This window comes from Strix uralensis, chromosome 18 (assembly GCF_047716275.1).
Source record: "Strix uralensis isolate ZFMK-TIS-50842 chromosome 18, bStrUra1, whole genome shotgun sequence".
Lineage (NCBI taxonomy): Eukaryota > Metazoa > Chordata > Aves > Strigiformes > Strigidae > Strix > Strix uralensis.
Genome location: NC_133989.1, coordinates 1,723,870 through 1,748,053, shown reverse-complemented (window position 1 = coordinate 1,748,053; position 24,184 = coordinate 1,723,870). Strand labels below are relative to the sequence as shown.

Here is a 24,184-nt window from a genome sequence, read left to right as displayed (position 1 = left end):
CGTTACGCCACTCAGCCGCGAGCCTGTCCCTTCTACTGTGCCTGCGCACTTGGGGGGGGGTGGGGTGGGGTCTGCGGCGCTGAGCATTCTGGGAGTTGTAGTCCACCGGCCATTCCGTACTGCCCCCGCCGCGGCGCGGGAACTACATTTCCCAGAGTGCCGCGCGAGGGATGGCGCCGGCGGCCGGAGCCGGTGGGCAGCGTTGAGGAGCTGTGGCGGGAGGTGTCTGCGGTACCTGGTGAGGGGCCGCGGGTTGTGGGCGCTGTCCTCCGTCTTCCGCACTCGGGCGACGGTAAGGGCTGCGGCGGGGGCCCGCAGCGCACGGCTGGGCTTGGGACGGGCCTGCGAGGCGCCGTCGGCCCGCGACCTGGCCTGGGGCCGTGAGGGGGGAAATGGCGGTGAGGGTCGGTTTCCCCCTTCTCCCTTGTCAGGATGTGGCAGGAGAAGGAAAGGGGGGGATCTCCCGGATCTAAAGGCAGAGGACCGGTAGTTGGGCACGTCTAGGATCACTTGCCGGTCCGAAAGGGGACAGGGCGGGGCGGTTCGTCCCCAGCCTGCGGCCTCGATGCCTTCCCGGGAGAGCTGGAGGTGGAGGGTCCCCGCTCGCTCGGTGGGTGGAGCCCCTGCGCCCCGAGGTGCCCCGTTCTCACGCTGAGTGCCCCAGCCTGAGAAATCCCTTACTTCTGGTCCAAAACACTTTTTTTTTTTTTTCCTTTAGGCAATGTTGTTTGACTTCAAAGTGATTATTTATCTGCACACTTGCTCAAAGACTCTCCGAGTCTTTGCCTTGAGGTTCCCTTTGTCTGTATTTAAACAGAAGAGTTGTTGCAATGTTATGTGAGTCAGCTGTAGCACTTGGTACCAATGCTTTTTGCATCTTAGAAAATCTTCTCTGCCTTGTTTGTGCAAACCCAACAACAAAAACCCCGTGGGCTTCTGCAGGTGTTGGTGTCGCTTTGTCTGATTCTTAATCTTGTGGTTTTGGCTCATTAACTTACCTGTCTTGTGTTCATGTCATTGTAAGATGACAATATACTTGTATGGTGGATACAATAACAGAAGGTTGTTGCTGGATAAGGCTTAAATTAAGATAAGTAGGGGGATTTATGCATCTTTAAGATACACTGCACTCGGTTCAACCATTAAAGGTCCCATGATATTGTTATATGGATGGGGAACAAGGATGGGGGGACCGGCCTGTACATTCTTGCTCAAAATACCTATTGCTTGTATTTGTATGAAGCTGACTTCATTTTCTCTGGGTCTTAAATGCACCATGAAAGATGTTCAAGCTCTTGTTTAGCTCTTCTTTAAGCCCCAAAGCAGACAGGACAGTTTTCAAATGGGGGTTGAGTTTGCAGTGGATGCTGGGCACTATGTGCAGAAACAGAGGTTAAGCTCTTTGGAAGAAGGTCCCTCACTCGTGCGCATTTGAAAATTTGATCTTGAGCTATTTGCATGATCTCTCCTGGATCTGTGATTTGTCCTGGGATTGCTTAAATATGAGAGTTACTGATAAGAGAATAACGTCATTTATTTATCTGGTGTTGGGAAAAACTTGTGTTGTGGAGTGAGAGATTTTTGGAAATGACCGGTTTGTTAATGACTTCCTGGTATTTGTTGCAGGAGCAGGATGTATACTCTGCTGTCTGGGCTCTATAAATACATGTTCCAGAGGGATGAGTACTGCATCTTGATCCTTGGTTTGGACAATGCTGGTAAAACCGTAAGTGCTGTTTATTACCAGTTGCGCAGAAGGCACACGCAATTCTAAACATCTCCAAAGATAAAATTTCCAACAGACAAGGTCAATCTTTCTTTGGCTGTATTGCGAGTTATTTTAGTGATGTCACACCACAGAATCAACTTTTCCCTCTTACTTAAATTTAGTATAAGCTTTCAGGGTTGTAGCTGAGGCTTTTTAATCCCATAATCACCTGTGATCCCTTCTTTCCTTGCTAAAATAGGGAACAAGAAAAGTGGTTTGTTCCAAGGTTAGGTAGCGCTGCGTCCGTTGGAGCAGGATTCTGCAGAAATGAAAAGGCAGGTTTGGGTTAGGATTACCCCAGTCAGTAAAATATTTGAGAGTAAATACTTTTTCTTGTTCCTTTTCAGACCTTCCTTGAACAAACTAAAACTCGATTTAATAAGAACTACAAAGGGATGAGTTTGTCCAAAATCACAACCACTGTAGGCTTAAACAGTAAGTAAATTTGTTTGGGATTTTTTCAGCTTTCCTGCACAGTTTCTTGTTTGAAATATTGAAGAATTGGCAAGGGCAAAATAGTTCCTGGAAGTCGAAATCATCTCTCCCAACTCCTTATGTCTTTTTGTAAGAGAATAAAATGGGCTTTCTTAGCTTATAATGAAAAAACCCCGAAGTCTTAAAAAAACAAGTATCCCATTTCTGTGCTACGCTCAGAGATTAAACTAAATTTCCCTGTCATTCATTTGTTGGCCTGATTCTGGTATTATTTGCACTGATACGTCTCTGATATTAGTGGTCGCTCTTTGTGAAGTTATTGTTTTGTTGTGGAAAGTAGCCCCTGTATGTGATTTGTTCCTCTAGAGGACTGTCCTACCCCAGGTTTCTTAGGAGGGTGCGCAGGTGGTGATGCTTCAGAGAACACCTTTAGTTTTCATTGCGTTGTCTTTTCTCCTTTCCCTCTAGTTGGTACTATCGATGTTGGCAAAACTCGGCTAATGTTCTGGGATCTTGGTGGACAGGAGGAACTACAGTCTCTTTGGGACAAGGTTGGAGATGTATTTTTTTTTTGTTTTAGAAATGCTTTTGTCTCTTCTAGAATTGAAGCAGTATGATCATTTAGTAATCGTACGAACTGGTTGGTAACTCTAGTATTTAGCATCAACGCTTTTCCAGAGATTCAACTCAATCTGTGCAAGATTACCAAAGATGATGCTCACTATTTGCATAGTTGTTTACAGGCAGTAATTACCAACCCATAGCTGAGGGTTGTGCCAGTAGAGATAAGCTTTTTGGGGAGACAGATAAACTTTTCCACCTGTTGCATTCAGTAGGTCTGCAAACAGAGCAGGCAGTGCGTTCTGTGTGCCACCATTCTTCTCTCCAGACATACACTTTGGAAACAGCTGCCTCTAGCTGGTTGATCTCTTCCATGTGTATCAAAATTTTCCAAATTAAAAAAAAAAAAAAAAGAAGAGGAACAAAAAGAAAGAGGAACAAACAGTCCTGGTGGATAGATACACTAACATCTGTGTCATCCTTTCAGTATTATGCTGAATCTCATGGGGTGATCTATGTTATTGACTCCACTGATGAGGAGAGGCTCTCAGAATCTAAAAGAGCGTTTGGTGAGTACGTTGTGTTTTACCTGTCCTGGGATTTCATGATGTATTGTGGCACAGTTCTCTCCTTCCCCTATCATGTCTGTTCCTGTGTCCTTAAAGTAAGCTGTGTGGCCTGCTGATGACACAACTGTAGTGCTTCTGAACTTTTTTGTTGAAGTCTGTCTTGTCTGTAACACAGACTCGCTTTTGTTCCCTATAATGACCTTGAATCTCTTTTTGTGCTTATGCTAATGATTTTGAATTTTTTATTGCTTATGTTAGATTTATCATCTCATTAATTCTCAGTAATGTGCTTATTGATCAAAATAAAGTTTGGAGTTTGATCTGGAAAAAAAAATCTGTGAAGAAAATAGGCCTGAAAGATTGTGTCAAATGAAACTGTAATGCAAGAAGGAGCCTCTTGCTTCATCCCTGTGTCCAGATGGTCTGTGTGGGGCATTTGCCCAACTTTATCTTCCAGAACTGGCTAAACTTCTGTTTTTGTTTCTGTGCTTTATAGAGAAGATGATTACCAGTGAAGCTCTGGAAGGGGTTCCCATTCTGGTGTTAGCTAACAAGCAGGATGTAGAGGTAAGATTATTGCAGATTTACTTCTTAAGTGAGCAGATAAATAAGCCTTGGAAAGGTGAGCTCTGCATTCATCTTAAATTTGTTTCGCATTCCTGGACTGATCCTATGGCACTTTCCCACTGCTGGAAATAATTGCTTTGAATTTAGTTTTAACTTTTTTCTTTCTCCAACACTTTTCCAGTGACGTAAATGAGCTTACTACAGGCATGTCCATGTCAGCTGTTTTGAACTTTTTATGTAAACAGAACAGATCATGGTGCCTGTTTCTTGTACCATGACTTGGTATCTGGATATTGTTTTTTTCCTGTTTATTCAGCAAAAAAATGTTTAGTGCACTTTGTTTATGCTGCTCTACTATTACCTGGGAACAGCCCAACAAGTATATGTGAAGCAATGTCATCCTTTTCCCATAACCAGAGAAGGTCTGTTCCATGAAACATTCAGTTTGTCCTAGAGCGTTCTGTCACTGACAGCAGTGAATGGCAGGGAATGCTTTTGATAGGATAATTTGAATTCTTTCTAGCTTATCCAGAACTGCAACACTCTTGTATTTGACAAGTTAGTGGGCACTACAGCGTGACTGTTTAGGTGATGCATCCAGGGCAGTCCTCATCTCCCCCAGCATGGAAAAAAGGGAAGAGAGTGCCTGAAGTGGTTGTGGTATTTTCCATCTTTTCCTCCCCCTTGCCGCTCATTCTACGTGGAATTCCAGTACTGCAGTTCGGGTGATTAATCTCTAGATGGAGCCAGAGACTGTCAGTAGAATTTGGAGCACTTGGCCCTGGCAGTTGTGATGGGAATCTTTCAAAATACGTGAATACTTCCCAGCTTTTTCCCCTGGACTTTACACCTATCTCAGTGGGCGCACTTGTGGGGGAGACTTCCATAGAAATCGCTTTGGCTTTAAAGGAGGATTTGGTTATACTTCATGTGGACAACACAACAGATTTTTTTAGATAAGATTGTCTAGCCATAGAAATAAAAGAAGTGTAGTTCCAATTAAAAGATAGTGTGAGATTGAGACAGAACTCCTGATTTATGGTCCTGACTTTGCTGTGGTATCTGGTGTGGGGGGAAATTGACTGTTTTTTCTGTGTGGAAACCAGAATATTAACACTCAAGTTTCCATGCAACACTACAGCTCTACAGCAGGGAGCAGTCTGCACTCTTGCCTCTCGCTGTTGAGAAATAAGCTGTATGCAGTGACCTGGAAAGCTGTTCCAATTTTCCTTATGGCTATATATGCATATTTTTTTTATGGGCATACTGCAAACACCAGCTCTTCTGGCACCCTGGCCAGACTACAGAAAAATGATTGAACAAGTGGACTTTATACGACTAGAAAGAGGTATTTGGAACAGGCTCTCAAGATAATACTATGGCTCCTTGCCCCTTCTGGAGGGTCCAGGACCAGCCCACAGATTTAGTGCCTTTATGCAGTCGTAGAACTGTGACAAGAGATTAGCAAAACTATAGCGACTGGAGGTACTTTTAAGAAATTTTTAAGAAATACTGAAATTGTATATTTAGAGGTCTACTCCTAGAGTATGATCTTGGGTATGGACGCAAAGAGACATCAATGCTATTAACAAAACATTAACGGGACTATAGCTTATTTTTCAGTACTTATTCAGGTTCACTTAAGCAAGGTTTAGAAAACTAGAAGGCATGTTTCTCTTCCACTGATCTAGCAGAACTGAAGACCTCTGGAGGAAGATCAAACATTATGGGATTGCCATGGGTAGAGATTTTTCTGCTCTGAATCTCCAGACACGTAATTGTAGTGAGGAATTCTCACCAGCATGCCTCTGCTGTTAATGTGGGTCATGGTAAGGGAAGTTAAGTAGGATATTAACCTTGCTGGTATTTGCTGACAAAAGATAATTCATGATGATTACATCTTTAAAGGCCAGCAGAAAACTTGTGGTGAAATATATCAAAAGTGGTACATCTGACATAGATTTATTTTTTTAAAAAAGTTTACATTCCTCACAATAAGCTAACAAAAGTTCTGACTCAATGCCTGAAATTGCATAAACTGTGAGAACTTTTTGGCCCTGATGCTAAATTCATTTCTAATAAAGAATTCTGTTAATATGACCCAAGGGTAAATTGCATCCACTCGGCACTGCCGAGCACGAGTGGTGTTTGGCCGTATCAGGAGATGAAATACAGTCATAGATGGCAAAACACCAGTTCTAATATTGTGACAATACTACATATGATTTTTTTTTTTTTTTTTGCACAAGGAGAATGCTCTACGTTTAGCAGGGGCTTCAAAACTGGATCATTTCATAATTAATTAAAAGACTGGGTCCAGTATGTGTTGTGGGAGGGAGTTTGTTTTGTTTTTTTAAAGGAACTATTGCTTTGTAGGGGAATTAAGTGTCTAATGTATAATAATCCATGTAAACTCCCTTTCAAGTCAGAATGCCACCTTTGAAAATATTAGGCAGCTTGGCTTGCCTACTGTTTACTGCAGAAAAATCTGCAAAATAAGAATTTCTATTTGCCGCTTTCTGAACGTGGTTGTTTAAAGGTTTATAAAGCTATATATTTCTGAGCTGTACAACGAATTGTTAAAACTTGAGGATAGAATGGCTCATTTCGGAACACTATTAAAAATACTGGAAAAACTGAGCTGAAAAAATAGCATATGAAAATAACTGGGTGTTGTGTGAAGTCCTTGGGAGGAAGTTTTGCCTTCCTAATCTTAAGATAAATTTTAGAAATTTAATTTGAAATCTCTGGAATGTTAGAAAGCCTCCCCGTGTCTTTGGAAAATGAGAGGACTTATGCTGAGTAGCAGCAAATATTTGATGACTCACAGTGTTATCTGTTTTCCACACAGTTGTTAGAAAATAGAATGGCTGTCATGGAGAACACCTGATTTCCAACTTAAGAAATACCACAGCTTCCCTGTAAAATTAGTTTTAATTTGAATAAGCTTGTAAAAAAAGATGGCACCAAATAATAGGTCAGATTGGTTAGACTTGTTATTAAATAGTTTTATTTAGGCTATCCACCTTCCTGTTGTTTCTGGTTTAGTTCCATTCTGCCGATTAATTACTCTTGAGATGGCTGACAAGCCTGTACTTCAGGATTTTTCTTGACACGAGACCAAGCAGCAACACTGTCTTTCCTGCAGTGGATTTGGCAAATGGATAAAGACTCTACAATGCAACCTTTTTTGCTTAAAACAGCCACTCGTGCTTTTCTGAGGTGACTCCAGAAATGGAGCCTGTACTTCAGTTTTTTTCTAGGTGTACCGTTCTTGAGTCTTAATTTGGGGAATGCTGTCCTGAACCCTCCGTAAAAGGAATTTGTGCAGGCAGGTCAGTCCTGGCTAGACTATGCCTCAAAGAGCCTTCATGAAAAGATGGTTTACAGTATGTTCTTTTGGGGAAGTTGAGATAGAAATATGATTTGTCAAGTTGTATGAGTTTCCTCTGAAGTGTATGGTAGATAACATCACTCCAGAAAGGTCATTTGTGGATTTTTATTATTGTAATGGTAGGCTGTTTATGTGATCACAAATCCAGCTTCCCCTTGGTTTATGTGGTTTCAGTTGAGAAGCAAAACATGTCTATAAACAAGTATTTTGTAATGTAGATAGGGAGGTGGAAAAGAGAGGAACTTAGAAGCCGCAGCTGACATTTTCTCCTGAGCACGAGAAGCTCATGCCCCTCGTTGAAGTGATGGGTGATCTGCCTCATCCTCTGTCGTGAGATGAGATTCCAGTTCGTGGCTTCCCCTTGAACACTAAACCAAGGCTTCCCTGAGTGGATAGCTCAGTGTTCTCCCCTCCGCCGCGTTACTGTGCATCAGCCCAAGGGCAAAAGGACGTTCCTCAAACCACGTGTGATGCAGTGACATCCTCCTGTGAACAGTGTAAATGGTGCAGGGGCTCCTCAGAAGGAAAACTGCTGCAGACTTCTGTGGAGAGTAACGGCTGGACAGCTTTGTGGAAGTTAGGGCAGGCCACAGTTATACCAGAGGGTGAGAAAGGGAAGTGATTATAAGGGATTATAATAGCTACAGCAGTTGTACGCTGCACTGGGAAAAGGGGACTTCGCTAAGGCCTCCGAGATGGCCAAGGTGAAGGAGGTGGATTTCTCTCAAATTTATTTTAAAAAGATTTTAAAATGTATCATCATTTAGAAAAGGTGAAATTATTATGATATTAAACTGTGATAAGCTTAAAGTATATTTCAAGAAACGTTCGCTCAGTTTTCAGCTGCCTTGGGATTTAACCCTCCTGCTGCCAAGTCTCATTTGCTGAAAAAAAGTAACGACATGGAAAATAGCTCAAATTATTGGCATTCAGCTCTTCTTCCTTCCCAGTTGTTGCGTAACTGACTTGTCTAGAGCTTTGACTTAAATCAAAAGGCAGTTGGACCTGCCTTTCTTATTTGGCCGTGAGCATCATACCAAAACTAAACTAGCATCTCTTACAAACTGGTAGAGAAGGGTTGGTTGGTAGTAACCTCTTGCGCATCTGTCAGACCTACTGGTATGAATTCCAACTCCCAAGTTCAGTCTGACTCCCTCTAAAGTTAGTGTTTGATTTTTATTTTTTTAATTTTTTTTTTATTACTTAACTATTTATCCTGTGGATGACAGCTCATCTTTGAGTTGTAGTTTTCTCATTTGGCAGAAATCCTGAAGTAAGTTGTTAGGGCTCTGGTGCAATGAAGTAAGTAACATTTCTGGATACAGTTTCCAGCTCATTGATTGAAAATGCAAGTTTGAAATGCAACTTAGGTCATAAGAAAGTACAGTCATCACAAGTTGCACAACTGATGGATTCTAGGCTTTTCACAGTGGAAAATCACAAGTCTGGATTCAAGGGTGTTGGGTGAATCAGGTGTCTTTAAACTCCTCTCAAGCCATTTCTTAAGAATCTTTCTTATTTATAAGCATTGAAACATGCTTATTTGTCATGGTCATCCCCACAGTAGTTTCCCTTATTTAATTTCTCCAGAACCAGTATTTTGCAAAATGGATAACTGGTATCATTAATTTCCATCTTTTGGCTAAGTTAAGGCCCAGACTTGCAGAAGACTGAATTCCTGTTTGCAGATAGTCTGTCCTTTCAAAGTGTACATACACTTGGGCTAATCCTCAAGACTCACAAGGGTCCAGTTTGACATTTGGAGTAAACACTTGCCCAAAACAGGTATTTGAGCCTCACTGAAGGTTCAGAATGTCTTTGCAGGAAGAGGAAGAAGCCTGGGCTTGTGGCCAGCTAAAGCACTTAAAAGCCTTGTCCAAGGCTTCCAAGGAAGAAGTGAGTCCTGAGATCAGAAAAGGGTTTAAAGGCTGGTGGTTTTTCTTGAACCTGCTTCCCGTGTTCAGGGAGGAGGATGCAAGTCTGGGCTTCAGTAGGGCAGGTTTACTTTTGTTGTGTTTGTAATTCTAAGAATAAATTTTTTGTGGTAACACAGTGATTTATGTCAGGAAAATAATCCACTGGTTTATTGGGGGGCTTTATTTGTGGGTTTTAAAAAACACTTCCCAGCAGTATCCTAGCAGCTTTACAGAAGTGCAAGACCTGATGGTGACCAAGAACAGAGTGACACCAGGCATCAGAAAATGTGCTGCGTTCGGTGCTGTCAGCACTTTCTCCTGCATGCAAAGCACCAACAGACAAGTCCAGAGCAGCAATGCCTTGAATGTCAAGGAATGTGCTGAGTACTTGGGAAAAATCACATCCAAGCCATTTTCTGAGAGTGCACATGTAAGGAGACTTGATCCAGGCCATTGGCAAAGAGTCAGCTACAGGAACGGGCTTGTCTGGGATGGTGGCAGCTACGCTGTTTCAGGAAGATGCGCTCTTGTCGTCTTCTGGTAGACAGACCTTGTGTGTGATGCTCGGGGCAGGCTGGAAGGAGCATCCCGAGGCTGTGCAGGTTGTGCTCCTTTTCATGACTCAATTTGCTTTGAAACATCGTGAGGATCAGGGAGGTGAGGCAGTGTGTGAAAAAAGAGTTTGTTCATTTTTGGGGGAATGTAAAGAAGCGAATTTGCCATGTTGGTGGGTGAGGGGGTTTAACCTAACAGCGTTGTGCCATCCTGACTGAAGCAGAGCTCTGGATGTGGTAGGATTCATTTTGGAAGAAGGTCACTGTCTCTTGTAGCATAGAAAGCAAGCTCTTTGCTTTCCCTTGCAGACTTGTCTGTCAATACCTGACATCAAGACAGCGTTCAGTGACTGCATCAACAAAATTGGGAAGAGAGACTGCCTGACACAAGCCTGCTCTGCTCTTACTGGGTAAGTACGAGAGCGGATGGTGTTTTGGGTAACTGAACAGCTGCGGAGTGTCACACAGGCAGAGCAGCACTGTAGGATTTAATAACCCCTAAAAGAGAGCTGTGCTTCCTTCCCAGCACTGACAGATACTTGTCTGTGAACCTTGGACTTGCACCAGGTCAGTAATTTCATCTGTAAATCCCGCCTGTGAAACACAATGAAAATGTTCTGCTGGCTGAGAGCAGCAGGACTTGGCGACATACGGAGCTATCGATTCTTGTCCTTTATTCTGTGATCTTTCCTCCTCTGTACACAATAATCTGTGCAGTCTTTGGCTTGCTGCAGCTCCTGGCTTTTATGTAAGAAGTCAGCTGAAAACATAGCTGTTTGTGACACTGCCAGAGAAATGAGCAGTGGTTCCATTGTTGGTGGCGTAATTATGCTCTTGGTTTTGTATTTTTTGGCATGCAGATGAGCTTTGTGATGTAGATAATAGAACAATCTTCTTACACTGGGGACGCCTGTGGTTTAGGATACAATGGCTGGAACAGACCAAAACTTGGGAGGCTGTGATTCTTCTCCAGGCCTACACGGCTGCAGGCTGTGACCTTGACCAGCCCCCTAGATTCTTGATACCTTGGTGTCACTATTGCACATGGAGACTTGCAATACTTTGGTTACACTTTCAGTTCTTTGAGTGAAAAGTGCTATTTGGCACAAGTCAAAAGTACTATTCCAGATGGCTAGAAGTACTCCTGTCTGAATTACTGTCTGTACTGAATCCAGAGCTTTTGAGATTTCTTCTTTTTTTAATCTAGCAATAAATCTGTATTATTATACAAGCTACTGCAAAGGATGAGAAAAGCTTCTTAAACCATGAGAAAAATCCCTGTTGTCCGCATTGCTAAGAAATGCCATTAAGCGGATGAATGACCACAAGAACAATGGTTAAGCGCTGACTGGAAGAGAAGTATTAGATAATAATCTTATGAACTTCAACCTTTTCAATTGTTGTGGGTTTTGTACAAACACTTTTAGTTTTGATTTGCGTGGAATTTCCTTTCAAAATTCCAGTTTGAGTTTGCACTGAAAGAATAAATTGTGGAAGTCGTGGCTGGGAAGCTGTGCAGACCCCAGTGAGTTGGTCTCCTGCTTGGCAGCCCCCAGCACAGATGATTACAGAAAGTTGGAGCCAGGATTGGAAGATCTGATACAACTAGACTGAGACTTGTAAAATAACCTCAAACCAGATGTAAAGTGATTTGATGCTTGTTCATCCCGAGGTTTCCACAGAGTTGATGACTAACTAAATTGGATGTAGACTTGTACAGACACCAGAAGACTAGAGGATGGAGTTTACATGCCAAATTAAATGAAATCAGATCCCCGTTGTTTGTGTGTATGAGAAACTAAGATAGTAATGCCAATAAATAACTGCAGGGCAGAGCCCCTCACTTGCTCTTGTAAAGGTTTGGTTAGGGACTACAGGAGCTGTGTTTTTGTACTTGGTTCTTTTGTTGGTTTTTTGGTTTTGTTTGGGTTTTTTTTAAGTCCTGTCTACTTATCTTCTTTCCTTAGCAAAGGAGTTAACGAGGGAATTGAATGGATGGTGAAGTGCGTGGTGAGGAATATTCACCGGCCCCCAAGAAAGAAGGACATCACGTAAGAATTTCAAGTCAGCCAAGGAACGGACAGTCTCTTTCCACACAGATTTGTGTTCCCTTTACAGAAGGTGGTCCACTGGATTCCTATTACACCTGATTCTTTCCTGAGTTTGGAGACAAACATTCTTTCTGTGTCTAAAAAAACTTGAGCAAAGGATTCCAACTGGGTGGGGGGTGGGAATCTTTTACATTAAGTATTAAGCCGTTGGCCTGGGAGCATAGACCAAGTGGCAATCTACACTTTGTTGCAGGTGCAAAGGACTTAATTTTCTACTGTATTACTTTGTGATTCTTGGTTCGTTAGTCTAACGGGCTAGAGGCCAGTGACATGAAGGAACTCCTGAAGGAACTGTGTAGGTGAATATGAGAGGGGAGGGAGAGCCTGGGCAATGGCTGTCCCTCCTAACTGAGAAGATCGCTTGCTGCTCCAGCCCCGTGGTTACTACAGGTGGTGTTACTGGCCCTGGTATGCTGCGGGTTGTATAATGGGGAGAGACAGTTGATTATAACTCAGTTTTCAGTCGGCGCGTTGATTCGTAACTTTTACCTGTGGTAAAGGCAGATGTGGAAGCCAGCAGCTGCACAGTGGTACACTGTTTAAAATGGATATTCTTAACAGGACATGAACTCCAGCAGCACTGCCTTGCTTTGACTGCCAATCTCGCTGTTGTGCATTCTCTTTAATCATAAGAATAACTGGTATCTTCTGTAACTGGAATGAATTGAGGCCCTCTCTGTGATCTTTGTAGGCTGGAAGTTGAACCTCTAGGCAGGGCGAAATCGGTATGCAATAAAACCTTCCTACTTCTTTGAACTCCTCTTGCTGAAACAACTGATGCTCGGAAATAATGGTACTTAGCCCTCTAGTTTTTTTGAAATGCAAGAAAGACCAGAAAGGCAGCTCGCCAAGACAAATAGTACTCACTTCTTATGTAGCCTACCCAGCTAGTAGTTCTGCTGACGTATCCCTAACATTTCTCCAAATACCTCTTTTTACATGTGTTTTTACAGTGGTTTGGCAGCGGGTGTTGCTCTTTGGATGTTTTAGCTACTCCTGGCACTGGTGACTGTTACGTGTTTGCTCACGTAAGTCGAGGACATTATTCAAGTTCTGTTTGAGCAAGTTAGTAGTATTTGTTTAAAGGTGTTATTTGGCATCTGTCAAAGAACTTTCTGCTAAATTTGCTGCAGGTAGCTCATTGTGGATTTTTTTTTTTTTAATGAGAGAACGTAATTTATTCCCTCACATTTGGGTCAAAGCGTGAGGGCAGCTGTGCACATGAAGTCAGTGGAAATAATTTCATACTAGAAAGCAGAATCTTCCTTCTCAGTGACACTGGGATAGGAGAAGGCTCTACAAACTGTCAGATAAGGTATCCAATCCCTCTCAATTACGCGCTGTTGTTAGAACAGCTGCTATAACCCAGTGTTGTGTTTGAATTTGAATGGTGCCAATGTCAGCACTGTATCCCAGAAGAATTAAACTGTAGTAGATCTAACTCAGACACCAGAGATTTCATTAGGCTCCTTTAGTCCTAGAGACCCATCTCAGGTTTCTTACGCACTCTGTGACTGTGGAGGATCCCTTGAAGATCGCTTGCCCACTGTAAGATGTTGGAACCTTCTCTCGGTGCTGCATGTGATGTAGGGCTGAGAGTTTCAAGTGTTGGATACCCAGTGGCCATGGATGATAAGGGAAATCTCTCTCACTTTACCATCTTTGAAAGTATTTTCAAGGTATCTCTGTGGTCCTGGCTCTTGTTTTGGTTGTCAGGGTTGGTGCTGAAGATGTAAAACAGTGACTGGTGGACAAAAGTACCTTGCTGAGAGACAAAACACTTCAGTCAAGTAACTTGAAATATCTGTTTAATGGGACACCAGGGGTTTTCCAAGCTTTCCACATAACTCTGTCTCACATCTCTCCCTATTCCCTAGGAGACCAGGGAGGTAAAAACCAGTTTTGAGCTCGAGGCCATAACTGTTCTCACAAGTTTCTAGACACAAAGACTGCTTTGTGGCACATGTCAGCAGGAGGTCTTAAATTAAAGCAAATGTTTTGACTTCAGAATTCCGAGTTCTCAAGAGTGGGAGATCTTTCTCTCAAAGGTGTGTCAGCTGCGATGCGTAAGTATGAGCATGCTCTGATGCCCACAAAAAATCAGGATTTCTCTGAAACTGGCAGTGAAAAGTTCAATTGTTCAGAGCGAGCTTCGAGAGCAGTAACAGCGGGTACTTGATGGGGCACACAGATGCAGCTGCTTGGCTCCCAAAGCCTGTTTTAGGAAAGAGGTTTGCAGTTAGGTCTTTCCACTGATACAGATCAAGTGCACCTACCTGATACTGCTGAAAGATTTCCCGAGTGCTGGGGAAGCCCAGCAGGTAAACAGTCCAGACAACTGTTGAATTGCTTTGGTGCATCCTCCACGCTGCAGCATGACTGCGGTGAAGAAATCCAGCTTGATCAGCTGTCAGGAGCAAGGTAAAGATCTTGCAGTGCAAGCACAGCCTGGACTTGGATTTTGCTGAGCATGTACCACACGCGGTTACTTTACACGAAGCCCAAAGACAGTGGTGTGCTGCTAAGCCAGCTGGGGTTTTTCATTGCATCTGCTCTATGTGGTCATAAATGGCTGCAGAAGGACACCGATGACTTCCTCCTTCAGCTGGTTTTATTGCAGCTTCAGTCTCTGTAAGCAGGTCTATTCTGCTGCTGCTGCCTCAGTACAGACCAGTGGAATAGGACCAAACTGACATGGAAAAGCATTCTGAAAAGGCAGGGTAGTCAGTGTATAAGCTCCACTAAACAAAAATCCCACTGGGATAGTCTACGATGATACACTCGTAGCTGATAACTTATGCTTTGATCAGTAATTTAATCAATGATTTATCATATTTTAGTCTTGTGCTTTATTTAAGTCCTTACAGGAAGCACAGACTTTTATTTAAAATGCTTTTGCATTGCAAGTGACCCCCCTGCAAGACCTCAGCCAAAGTGAGGATGCTTGAGTAGTTCAAATGTAATCAGTTTTTCAGATTTTTTGATACATTTGAGATAGACCTGTTTTGTCCATGCCTGTTTACAGCACTTTATTTCTCTGAAAAGCTGCTTTATCTTCCCAAGGTGAAACAGATTCATCATCCACACTTAGTAATCCCTTTTTTCCCTTAGCATGTTTTACACTCAGTTAAAGCTTGTGTCTAATAATCATGGTAGTTATTCTATTTGCCTTCTTTGAACATTGGCAGATTAACTTTCTCTCACCCATCTGGAATTTCCCTGCTATGCAAACATTTATTAGCTGTTAGCAGCAGCAGGCAAGAGCATTCCTTAAAAAAAACCCCAAAAACATTTCTAATGTTTTTGAGTACTCTATGAATTGCCGTGCTGTCCATGTGGTGGCAATTTCATCTTCATTTGGAACTGTGGAAGGACACGGAATAGCTGAGTTCCAGCACTTTCTGCTGGTACTACCTCATCCTGTCCCATCATTGCCGCGGTGGCCTGATGGCCTGTTTCTCAGTGATGCTAATCTTACCCCACTCGCTGTGACATCCCGGCCCACAGAACCGGGGAAAATACCAGGACAAATCAGACACAGCTTCACATGAAGTCCAACATCTTATTTAAGGCTCCATCTGTTTCGGAGCAAGGTGAAGAAGCAAGCAGAAGGCATGTCTGGGGAATGTGCTGCCAACCATCCTTCCTACTCTGCTAACTTGAAATCAGCCTATAATAGAGAACTGGATTTAATATCCTTTCCAGTGCTGTAGGGTTGTTTTATTCCTAATCGAGCCATTTTTAGTCTCTTCTTCCTTAGAATGCTATTTCTGTACTGCTGACACATCCTCTAACACTATAACATCGTTTGTACACCAGCAGGTCCAGCACAGCCATCAGTTCATTTAAGGTAAGGGCCTGCTGTTACACATTACAGATAGCAATCTCCAGCAAAAGGGCACTTCACTGCAAGTCTGGAAGTTTGCTTCTCCTCAGCGATGATGTTTTAGCTGGGCATGAGACTCTTGAGTTAGTCATGGTTTCCAGAAGTGCATGCTCATGAGTAACTAACTATGAGGTACCACTGTGGGTTTGGAAAATGGAAGGTTACAACAGTTCTCAGCTAAAACCTGGATTAAAGTACTTGAAGGTTTCTGAATTGGTTTAGGCATTTCATTATCTTTTGCAACAGTATCCTGGGACTGCTCTGCTGGCAAGTGGTATTAGTCAAGGAGAGAACTTCTAGAAGGATCTGTGAAGAAAGGCAAAGAGTGGTACTGTCAGAGCCCTGACCATTATCCCTTTAAATTAAACAAAATCTGATTAGTGTAGGGGGTAACTGACTGGCAGCCACAGACAGCAATGTCCACCCGTAAAGGAAAGTGGGTTCTGCCTCTGCTTGTGGCTCTGCTCATGCTCCTCAGCTTTTACCAAAAGAAGCACTACAGATTGTGTTTGCCTTCAGTCTTGGCACCGTTTTCAGAGACTGAAAGAAATTACTCCCAAGTGTTTGTCTGTAGGTTTCCCAAAAGTAATTTGGACAAGCAAGAAAAATGGGCTGAGTTGACCCTGCCCCAGAGACAGGTTAGAGACTGGATGCCATCTCAAAAATCCCTTTTGGCACAGTTTTCTATTAAAATTTGGCTCAGATCTATCTCCAGGAAGATAAGAGGCAGGGGAGAGGTGGGAAGAGCCTTTGTCCTCTGCAGAGCTCTCCTCAGGTCAAAGGATGCCAGAGAACCTAGAGCAGGTGCTTTTTCACACTGGAATTTTATACAAGTTGGAAATCCCACATGAAACATTTTGTTTGCTGGACCTCAGGCATTTCCTGCAGCATTGCCCATTGGTTTTGTTTCTTGTGCTTCTGAAATCCCTTACAGAGTTGTTTTTTTCTGCTCCTCTGGTAAAATCAGCTTCCATGACAACTGTCGGGGCTTTCCATTCGTTTTGCTATGCACACTCAGGCTTTTTTTCTATCCCAACCCACTTCACGAGGATCTAGTCCCAGCTGTCAGCAGTGCCTGCTCTCATACAACTTCATCTGCACAACTCAAATCTGATCACAAGCCATCACCCATGACACTCGTTACCTCAGAAGGGAGCACTGATTAAATTTTCTGATGAATGAAATTGGTATTAAAAGCAGTCAGAACCTCATGTAGGAAAATGACAGGACTGGCGTAGAAAACTTGGACAGCAGAGCATAAAACATCACTGGGGAAACAATGACCTAAATTTCTTCCGTAAACAAGGCGCTTATCAAGTGGAAACAAGAGGAGGAGTAACATTTGCAGTGAATTACTCAGTTGTGGAATTCTGCCTGGCATTTTTTTTAAACACATAAAATCACTTTCTGGAGGCAGAGATCTCCTCATTCCTTCTTGGTTGTGCTGTCTTTCCTTAAAGCTGCTGATTCCATCCTCTGTTGAATACCACATTCCCCACATCCTTTTGTTGCAGATGTCTTTGCAGCGGTCTCACCTTTCCCATGATAATGCTGTCACATGCTATCAAAAACAATTGTGGAGATGAGGCAGTAGATATGTTTGCTTAGGAACTCACAGGATGAAGCATCCTTTCCTTGAAACAAAATCCTCACTGGATGAATATGTAGTAAGCTTTACTAACACTACCAACTCATGAGTAATAACTTCTTTTTGTGCATGCCCATAGATGGTACTGTCTTCTACCATCCACAAATTCACTACTTACTTATAGTTCTCCATCTAGTCAGCTCTGAGCAGCTGCTCCCTGCCAGGAGCAAGCACACACCACGGAGGCCTCCAGTGCTGCAACCCTCGTGCTTAAACCCTTCCTCCTCACGGACGGAACCGTCTGCCGCCAGCTGAGCCTGGGACCCGAAGCACAAGCAGGCAGCTCCACACAGCTGTTGGGCTCTGCAGGGACTTGCCCAGCAGCTGGTGGAGGCAGCCACAGCATTCTTTAGGAAAAGCTTCAGCATTTGAAGAGGACATCCTTCAGCTGACTGGATGTCATGCTAAATGCTTGGAGGAACTAGTTCAAACCTCTGATCCGGCGCAGCCTCAGGATGTCTGTATTCAGTACATACCATAAGCACTGCTCTGAGGAGAAACTAAATTCACCGTAAAATTAAGTTTATCTTTAAATGCTTTCCTGAAGCAGAAACCTACAGCATTGTTTCTGTTGTGTTCCTACTTGTGTTCCAGTTCCATTCACAGCTGGGAACTCCTCTGCTAGTTCTCAGAAGTTAAATAGCCTGATACCATCTCAGCTGTAGATTAGCAATTTTTTTCTTTTGAGTCACACTCTCACCAAAGGAAAAAAAAAAAGGGTTCTATAAGACAGTCATAAAGAGGAATAAGGAATTCATTGTTCCCAGAAGCTGGTGTCACAAATAGCACCTCCTTGCTGCCTACCCCCTTGAACAGCACCAGTGGACTGAATACACAGGCAGCCCCTGTATTTCACTCTGGGTCTTGCTGGGTTTTGTGAGCAAAGCCTGCTGCTCATCCAGATGTGCTTTTCCATCCAGGGAACGAGAGGACCTGTGAGATACCAAGGGTTATCCCGCTCTGTTGCAAGGTTTTTGCTCCTCTACCACAAAACAAGGCATATTTTCCCATGAGATAGTTGCAGTGATGCATAATACCCACCTACACTGACCACCACGCTTTTAAGAGAAGGTCCCTGCCCTGGGAATGAAAGCAGTGGGAGCAGAGGCAGCTGGCCACCTGCGGAAGGGGGAAGGCCAACGACTGAATTGAAAGCAGCTGATCCCACGCAGCCCTGTCCCCTGCAAGGATTAAGCTCTCCCAAGTCTGCGCCCACATCCTCAGCGTGGTGGAAATTTTGCCAGCTCATCCCCATGCCATGAGAAGAGGCAGGGTCACAGGACAGGCTACACCACAGACTCTGAAAGACGTAGTAAATGCCCCATGAGTACAACAAAGGGCAGGGGATCTGTAAAACAAGAGGTGCTGAATCACGGGCTAGGTTGTTCCTGCGTGACGTCATGTCAGGGCACGACGCATGAAACCGGCTGAAAGAAGAAATTGGGTTTGATCTTGTCAGAGCTGATTTGTTCTTTCAGGTTCAGAGTCATGAAGTGGGGAGTGTACACTCCTTATCTTGCAAGTTTCCCTGCTAAAGAGTCCTTGTCTTAACTTCTGGGAAGATCAAGAGAAGTCACATAAATCACCAACCGAGCTCCAGTATCACAGAAAGAAGTACAGAGACAGAAATAGAAACCAGTGTCGAGGTATCTGTACGATCTGACTGAGGCTGAATAAGCGCATTGGAGCGTGTCCCTGGAGCCAAGCTGAACTCTCCAAACCTTTATCTAGTCCCTTACGCTTCAGAGTCGAAAACGCCCTTAAGCCCACATGTCTGAGACTCAGCAGCAGCACCCAGACCACCCAACGCCCAGCCTCGCCGCGAGAGCTGGGATGTCATCATTCCCTGCACTTCCATAGAAAAATGAGCGAGTCTCCCGGCTCCACTCCCCTGAGTTACAGCGAAGCCACGGCACAGCTGGAGCTCCGCTACGTTCGGAGCAGCTGGGAAAGCCCCAAACCCAGCAACGGGATGCGACCGGCTCCTCGTGCGTCGGACGCCTGGTGCTCTTCCCGGGTGAGCGGTGATAAGGGGCAGCACACGCAACAACCGGGGCCTTGATTCCCTCCGATGGACATAGGTCTCTGATTTCCACTACTGCTTAGTCATTTCGGCACAGAAAACTGTTCTAGCCCTCTCCCTAAACATTGTGTAAGATGGAAGATGTCATTGTTTTTAAAGGGTAAGCAAACAGTTGCTTTGGGAAGACGACTATTCTATGTTGACCCAGATAATAGTACATAAAGTGCCTGCAGTTCTAAACAGTGAGGGTGTTGTGTAAGGATATTATAGCTGTAGTCATTGCAAGCTCCTGACCCTGTTTCCCAGAAATGGATGTAAGGTTAAGGGCATCAGAAAGTTTACTAATATGCTCTATTTTTATTCAAGCTAAGAGGAGTCAGCGCCCAGACCTTGGGAGTACCAAGTACCTTGGGAGCAAATTCAGGGGAGCCACACAATGGCTGACGGAGTAGAAGAAATGTGCTTCAGCTGTGACCCAGTTTGAGGGATGAATTCCTGTAAGTGACCTTTTAAGTAAGACTCTTGGGGCAAAAGCAGGCTTTTCTGTAAAGGACAACTGTTCTCCCAGCACTTGCTGGGGAGCAAACACTGAAAATAAGTGAAAATTAGTGTTGTGCTCTGTAACTGCCACAAGAAACTGGAGCCAAGGTTTTGTTAAAAAAGGCAATTTCATGCTAATATTTCTTTAGCTCCCTTTTTAACTATTGACTCAGCACTACAGCGCTGTCTGAACAAGTCTGCTGGGTACTAAATGCTCCCAAATAACTGAACCTACTTAGGGAGACCATGGATGAAGGGTACTGTCACCTGCTCTCACCTTGCGCAGCAGCAGGCAGCAATAATTTGCTTTTTTGGAAGACACTTACTGCAAAGACCTCCAAACACCTTTGAAACGTGGAACCTAGAAAGCTCATCCTGTTTTATGAGGGAGAAAGAGGGGGCCTTTGGGGACACACGCAGGCAGCTGGGCACGGAGGGAAGGGGTGGGGGGGACCCCCCAGCCTGCACTGCACCCCGAGGCCAGATGTGGCTCTGAAGTGGGGACCCTTTGGCAACACTTGGAGGGTCATCAGGTGACCAAAGCGTTTTGACTTTCTTTAATAGGAACAATACTGAGAAACCAAACTTTCCTTTTCATTAATGTTTTTCACTGAGGTTTTCACATTTTCATTACAAGGATTTATCAGTCAGATTCTGGATTTGGTTGACATGAGGCGAAAATTCTCATTTCATTAAAAGAAATATGAGGAAAAGTGATGAGGAGGCAGAGTTCCCCTCAGCCCTGACCACGTGCAGCTCAATAATGCTGAGCCACGCTCAGCCCCAGAGCGCTCGGTCCATCTCCTCACCTGACATCCCAGAATGACACGGCCACGCTGCGGGGCTGCCTGCTCCTGACCTCTCGGTTCCCCCGTGTCCAACCAGCCCAGGCTGGCTCCTGACAGCTCTTCCTCTTCCTGCCTGCTCTCTGAGTCATCCCACTCTCAGGAAGCTCCTTCAACACAGAAGGGAACAGAAATTGTAAATTGAGGAGTCGAAGAAGCAAAGGCAGGGGAATGAGGTGAGACCCTGTGGGAGAAAAGCAGCTCCTTGGTGCCACGTGTGTGGCCACGGCCGGTGGCACCGGAGTCCGGTGGTGACACTGTGAGAGGAGACCTGCCCCAGGCTCGATGCGTTTTCTGTAAAAACAGGGATGTGAAAACTTCTGCTTGTCCTGCGTGTTTTGAGACTTAACCCCCTGGAAGCTGTGAGAGGCTCAGACAGAAAGAAATGTGTACAGAGACCTCCCACAGCAAGGGAGGTCTGGAAAATAATCGCGGGGTGAGCGAAAGCATCGCAGCAGGTCTGGGTCTGGTGCTGCCACAGCAGGTGGGGGCCGTGGCAGTGGCTTTGTCCTGAGCATCACAACCCCCCGTTTCCCTGCCTGAGGTGGGGGTCCTGTCTCAAGTCACATTCTCTGGCCCCCCCAGTTCAGGTGCCCCTGAGCTGAGCACAAGTTGCTTTGCCCTGCATGCTTCAGCTATTTCTCTGCTCCTGCTCTTGGACACGCTTGACTAATCCTCTTCGTCTTGCTGCTGCTTCCCCGGCCCGGCCGGCGCTCTCCCCTGCGGCACTGGCACCCGAGGAGCTCGGGCCGGTCGTCAGGTCGCTGCAGAAACAGCACGTGCAGCAGCGAGGGCCGAGTCTCAGCAGGGAAAGCCTGGGCACGCAGCACGGGGGATTGCAATCGGAAGGAAAAAGCCCTACAGTCGGAAGAAAAAAAGGTGCATGCTTCAAAAGATAAAATCGGTGCCTCTTTGGAGTGGCGATGGGTGAAGTCAAGCAAGTTTGGGGTGTGTCAGCACCCCTGAGACCTCTCCCACTGTGTCTGGAGGGCTCAGCCCGCTGTCAGCCGCTGAGCGACACGGGAGGGCAGGGGCGAGGGGCTGCCGCCAGCAAACCAAAAATGTGGGGAAGGCTGGAGGCAAAAGACCAAATTTACCTGTTTTGCGACTTGGCTGTAACCCAAGGGCCAAGGGTGGCTGGAGTCTGTTTTGACAAGCAGGATTACGAGTCTGCACTGGTCACATCCCCTCTGCAGCCCCCCGCACACCTCAAAAAGTCCCCCCACCATTTCCTCTAGCAACCCTGTCTCTCCTCTGCGCCGTCGAGGCGTGAACCAGCGATGGATGACCTCACTAGAAAAATTCCCACTGACTCCTTAAACTACTGTTAATCATTTCTCTCACCCCGTTTCAAACCCTCCAGCACTGGGCCAGCACTCGTGGTTGAGGCGTAGCGTGCCTGAACTGCTCTGGCGACGAGCAAGCCGGCTCCTGCCGCTGGCGTTCCGTGGGCTCGAGGGGCCGCTGCCAGCCTGAGTCATCGCCGCACCTGGCTGCACCCGTGGCACTGACGGAGCACGCGGCCGTGCCTCAACAGTTTAAATAAACTAGTGGTTTTCTATTCTTTTTCCATCCCTGTTTTAAGTATTTTAATAGCGTAGGGTGGTAGGGAAGCCCAACTCAGAGAACAGCGTGGGCTTGGGTTTTTTCTCGTAGTGTTTGGGAAAATTATCATCTTGTGTGTACTAAATATCTGAATCATCCTCAGGAGAGAGCTACATCCACGTTTAATTTGGTTTGGGCTGGAAGGGAACTTAAAGAGGATCTAGTTCCAGTCCTCCTGCTACAGGCAGGGACACCTTCCACTAGCCCAGGTTGCCCAAAGCCCCGTCCAACCTGGCCTTGAACCCTTCCAGGGAGGGGGCAGCTGCAGCTTCTCTGGGCAACCTGTGCCAGGGCCTCCCCACCCTCACAGGGAAGAATTTCTTCTTATATCTGATCTAAATCTGCCCTCTGTCAGTTTAAACCTGTTACCCCTTGTCCTATCCCTCTCCCCCTGATCAAGAGTCCCTCCCCACTTTCCTGTAGCCCCTTTCAGTCCTGGGAGGCTGCTCTAAGGTCTCCCCAGAGCCTTCTCTTCTCCAGCTGAACCCCCCGACTCTCTCAGCCTGTCCTCACAGGGGGGTGCTCCAGCCCCCCGAGCATCTTCGTGGCCTCCTCTGGCCCCGCTCGAGCAGGTCCGTGTCCTTCTGCTGTTGGTGCCCCCAGAGCTGGACCCAGCACCGCAGGGGGGTCTCACAACAGCGGAGCAGAGGGGGAGAATCCCCTCCCTCAACTTGGTGGCCACACTTCTCTTGATGCAGCCCAAGACACGGGTGGCTTTCTGGGTTGTGAGTGCACGTTGCTGACTCACAGTCAGTTTTCCACTCACCAACCCCCCCAAGTCCTTCTCCTTGGGGCTGCTCTCCAGCCACTCCTCACCCAACCTGGATTTGTGCTTGGGATTGCCCTGACCCATGGGCAGGACCGTGTCCTTGTCCTTGTTGAACTCCATGAGGTTTGCACGTCCCCCCTCTCCAGGCTGTCCAGGTCCCTCTGGATGGCACATCCCTTCCCTCCAGCATGTCACTGCACCACACAGCTCGGTGTCATCAGAGAACTTGCTGAGGGTGCCTCGATCCCACTGTCCATGTCACCAACAAAGATGTTAAACAGCGCCAGTCCCAACACCGACCCCCGAGGAAGATCACTCGTCACTGCTCTCCACTTGGACACTGAGCTGTTGACCACAACTCTTGGAGTGCGACCATCCAGCCAATTCCTCATCCACCAAGGGGTCCCTCCATAAAATCAATGTCTCTCCAATTTAGACAAGGATGTGGGACAGTGTGAAACGCTTTGCACAAGTCCAGGTAGATGACGTTGCTTTTCCCTCACTCACCAGCGCTGTAACCCCGTCGTCGAAGGCCACCAAATTAATCAGGCAGGATTTGCCCTTAGTGAAGCCACGTTGGCTGTCACCAACCACCTCCTGATTTTCCATGTGCCCCAGCACTTTCCAGGAGGACCCGCTCCATGATCTTGCTGGGCACAGAGGTGAGGCCAACTGGCCTGTGGTTCCGCAGGTCCTCTTTATTTCTCTTTTTAAAAATGGGGGTTATGTTCCCCCTTTTCCAGTCAGCAGGAACTTTGCTGGACTGCCACAACTTCTCAGATGTTACCAAGTACTTGTCTTTAGCCCAGTTCATACACAAACCAGTAATTATCAGGAAGAAGCTCACCTGCTGACTGTTCCTCTTCTCCTTCTGGACCTTGGAAACTTCAGTGAAAACCAAAAGGGGTTTTTATCCTCTTATTTCACCTTTTCAACTAATTAAACTTATGATCACTCAGAGGTTGGTCAGTGACCTCCTGCTGTGGTCGGGGT

General features: G+C 45.4%; 1 protein-coding gene and 1 long non-coding RNA gene across 5 annotated transcripts; one reads left to right on the top strand and one right to left on the bottom strand.

Moving 5' to 3' along the window:
* Positions 1–139: 139 nt before the first annotated feature.
* Positions 140–12,631, top strand: ARFRP1 (ARF related protein 1). Of its 4 annotated transcripts, XM_074888049.1 has the most exons (9): positions 748–837; positions 1,627–1,726; positions 2,116–2,203; positions 2,672–2,754; positions 3,252–3,333; positions 3,830–3,900; positions 10,074–10,174; positions 10,291–10,331; positions 11,732–12,631. In XM_074888049.1, coding segments are annotated over exons 1-9 (603 nt in total). In that variant the 5' UTR covers positions 748–835; the 3' UTR covers positions 11,767–12,631. The 4 variants fall into 4 exon arrangements, with proteins under 4 accessions (XP_074744151.1, XP_074744152.1, XP_074744150.1 ...); XM_074888050.1 differs by lacking the exons at positions 748–837; positions 10,291–10,331 and adding an exon at positions 140–292; XM_074888051.1 differs by lacking the exons at positions 748–837; positions 10,291–10,331 and adding an exon at positions 171–238.
* A 1,035-nt stretch (positions 12,632–13,666) lies between these two features.
* LOC141951589 (uncharacterized) lies at positions 13,667–22,381 on the bottom strand. The gene is made up of 2 exons (XR_012631393.1): positions 20,782–22,381; positions 13,667–14,090 (listed from the first exon to the last, which is right to left on the bottom strand). It is a non-coding gene; the product is annotated as an uncharacterized LOC141951589 (long non-coding RNA).
* Between the last annotated feature and the right edge of the window lie 1,803 nt (positions 22,382–24,184).

Excerpts from the sequence above, each read along its gene's own strand:
- ARFRP1 (XM_074888048.1), top strand. Across the intron at positions 3,334-3,829 it reads AGAATCTAAAAGAGCGTTTG|AGAAGATGATTACCAGTGAA; the intron begins GTGAGTACGTTG and ends TGTGCTTTATAG. Across the intron at positions 10,175-11,731 it reads GCCTGCTCTGCTCTTACTGG|CAAAGGAGTTAACGAGGGAA; the intron begins GTAAGTACGAGA and ends TTCTTTCCTTAG.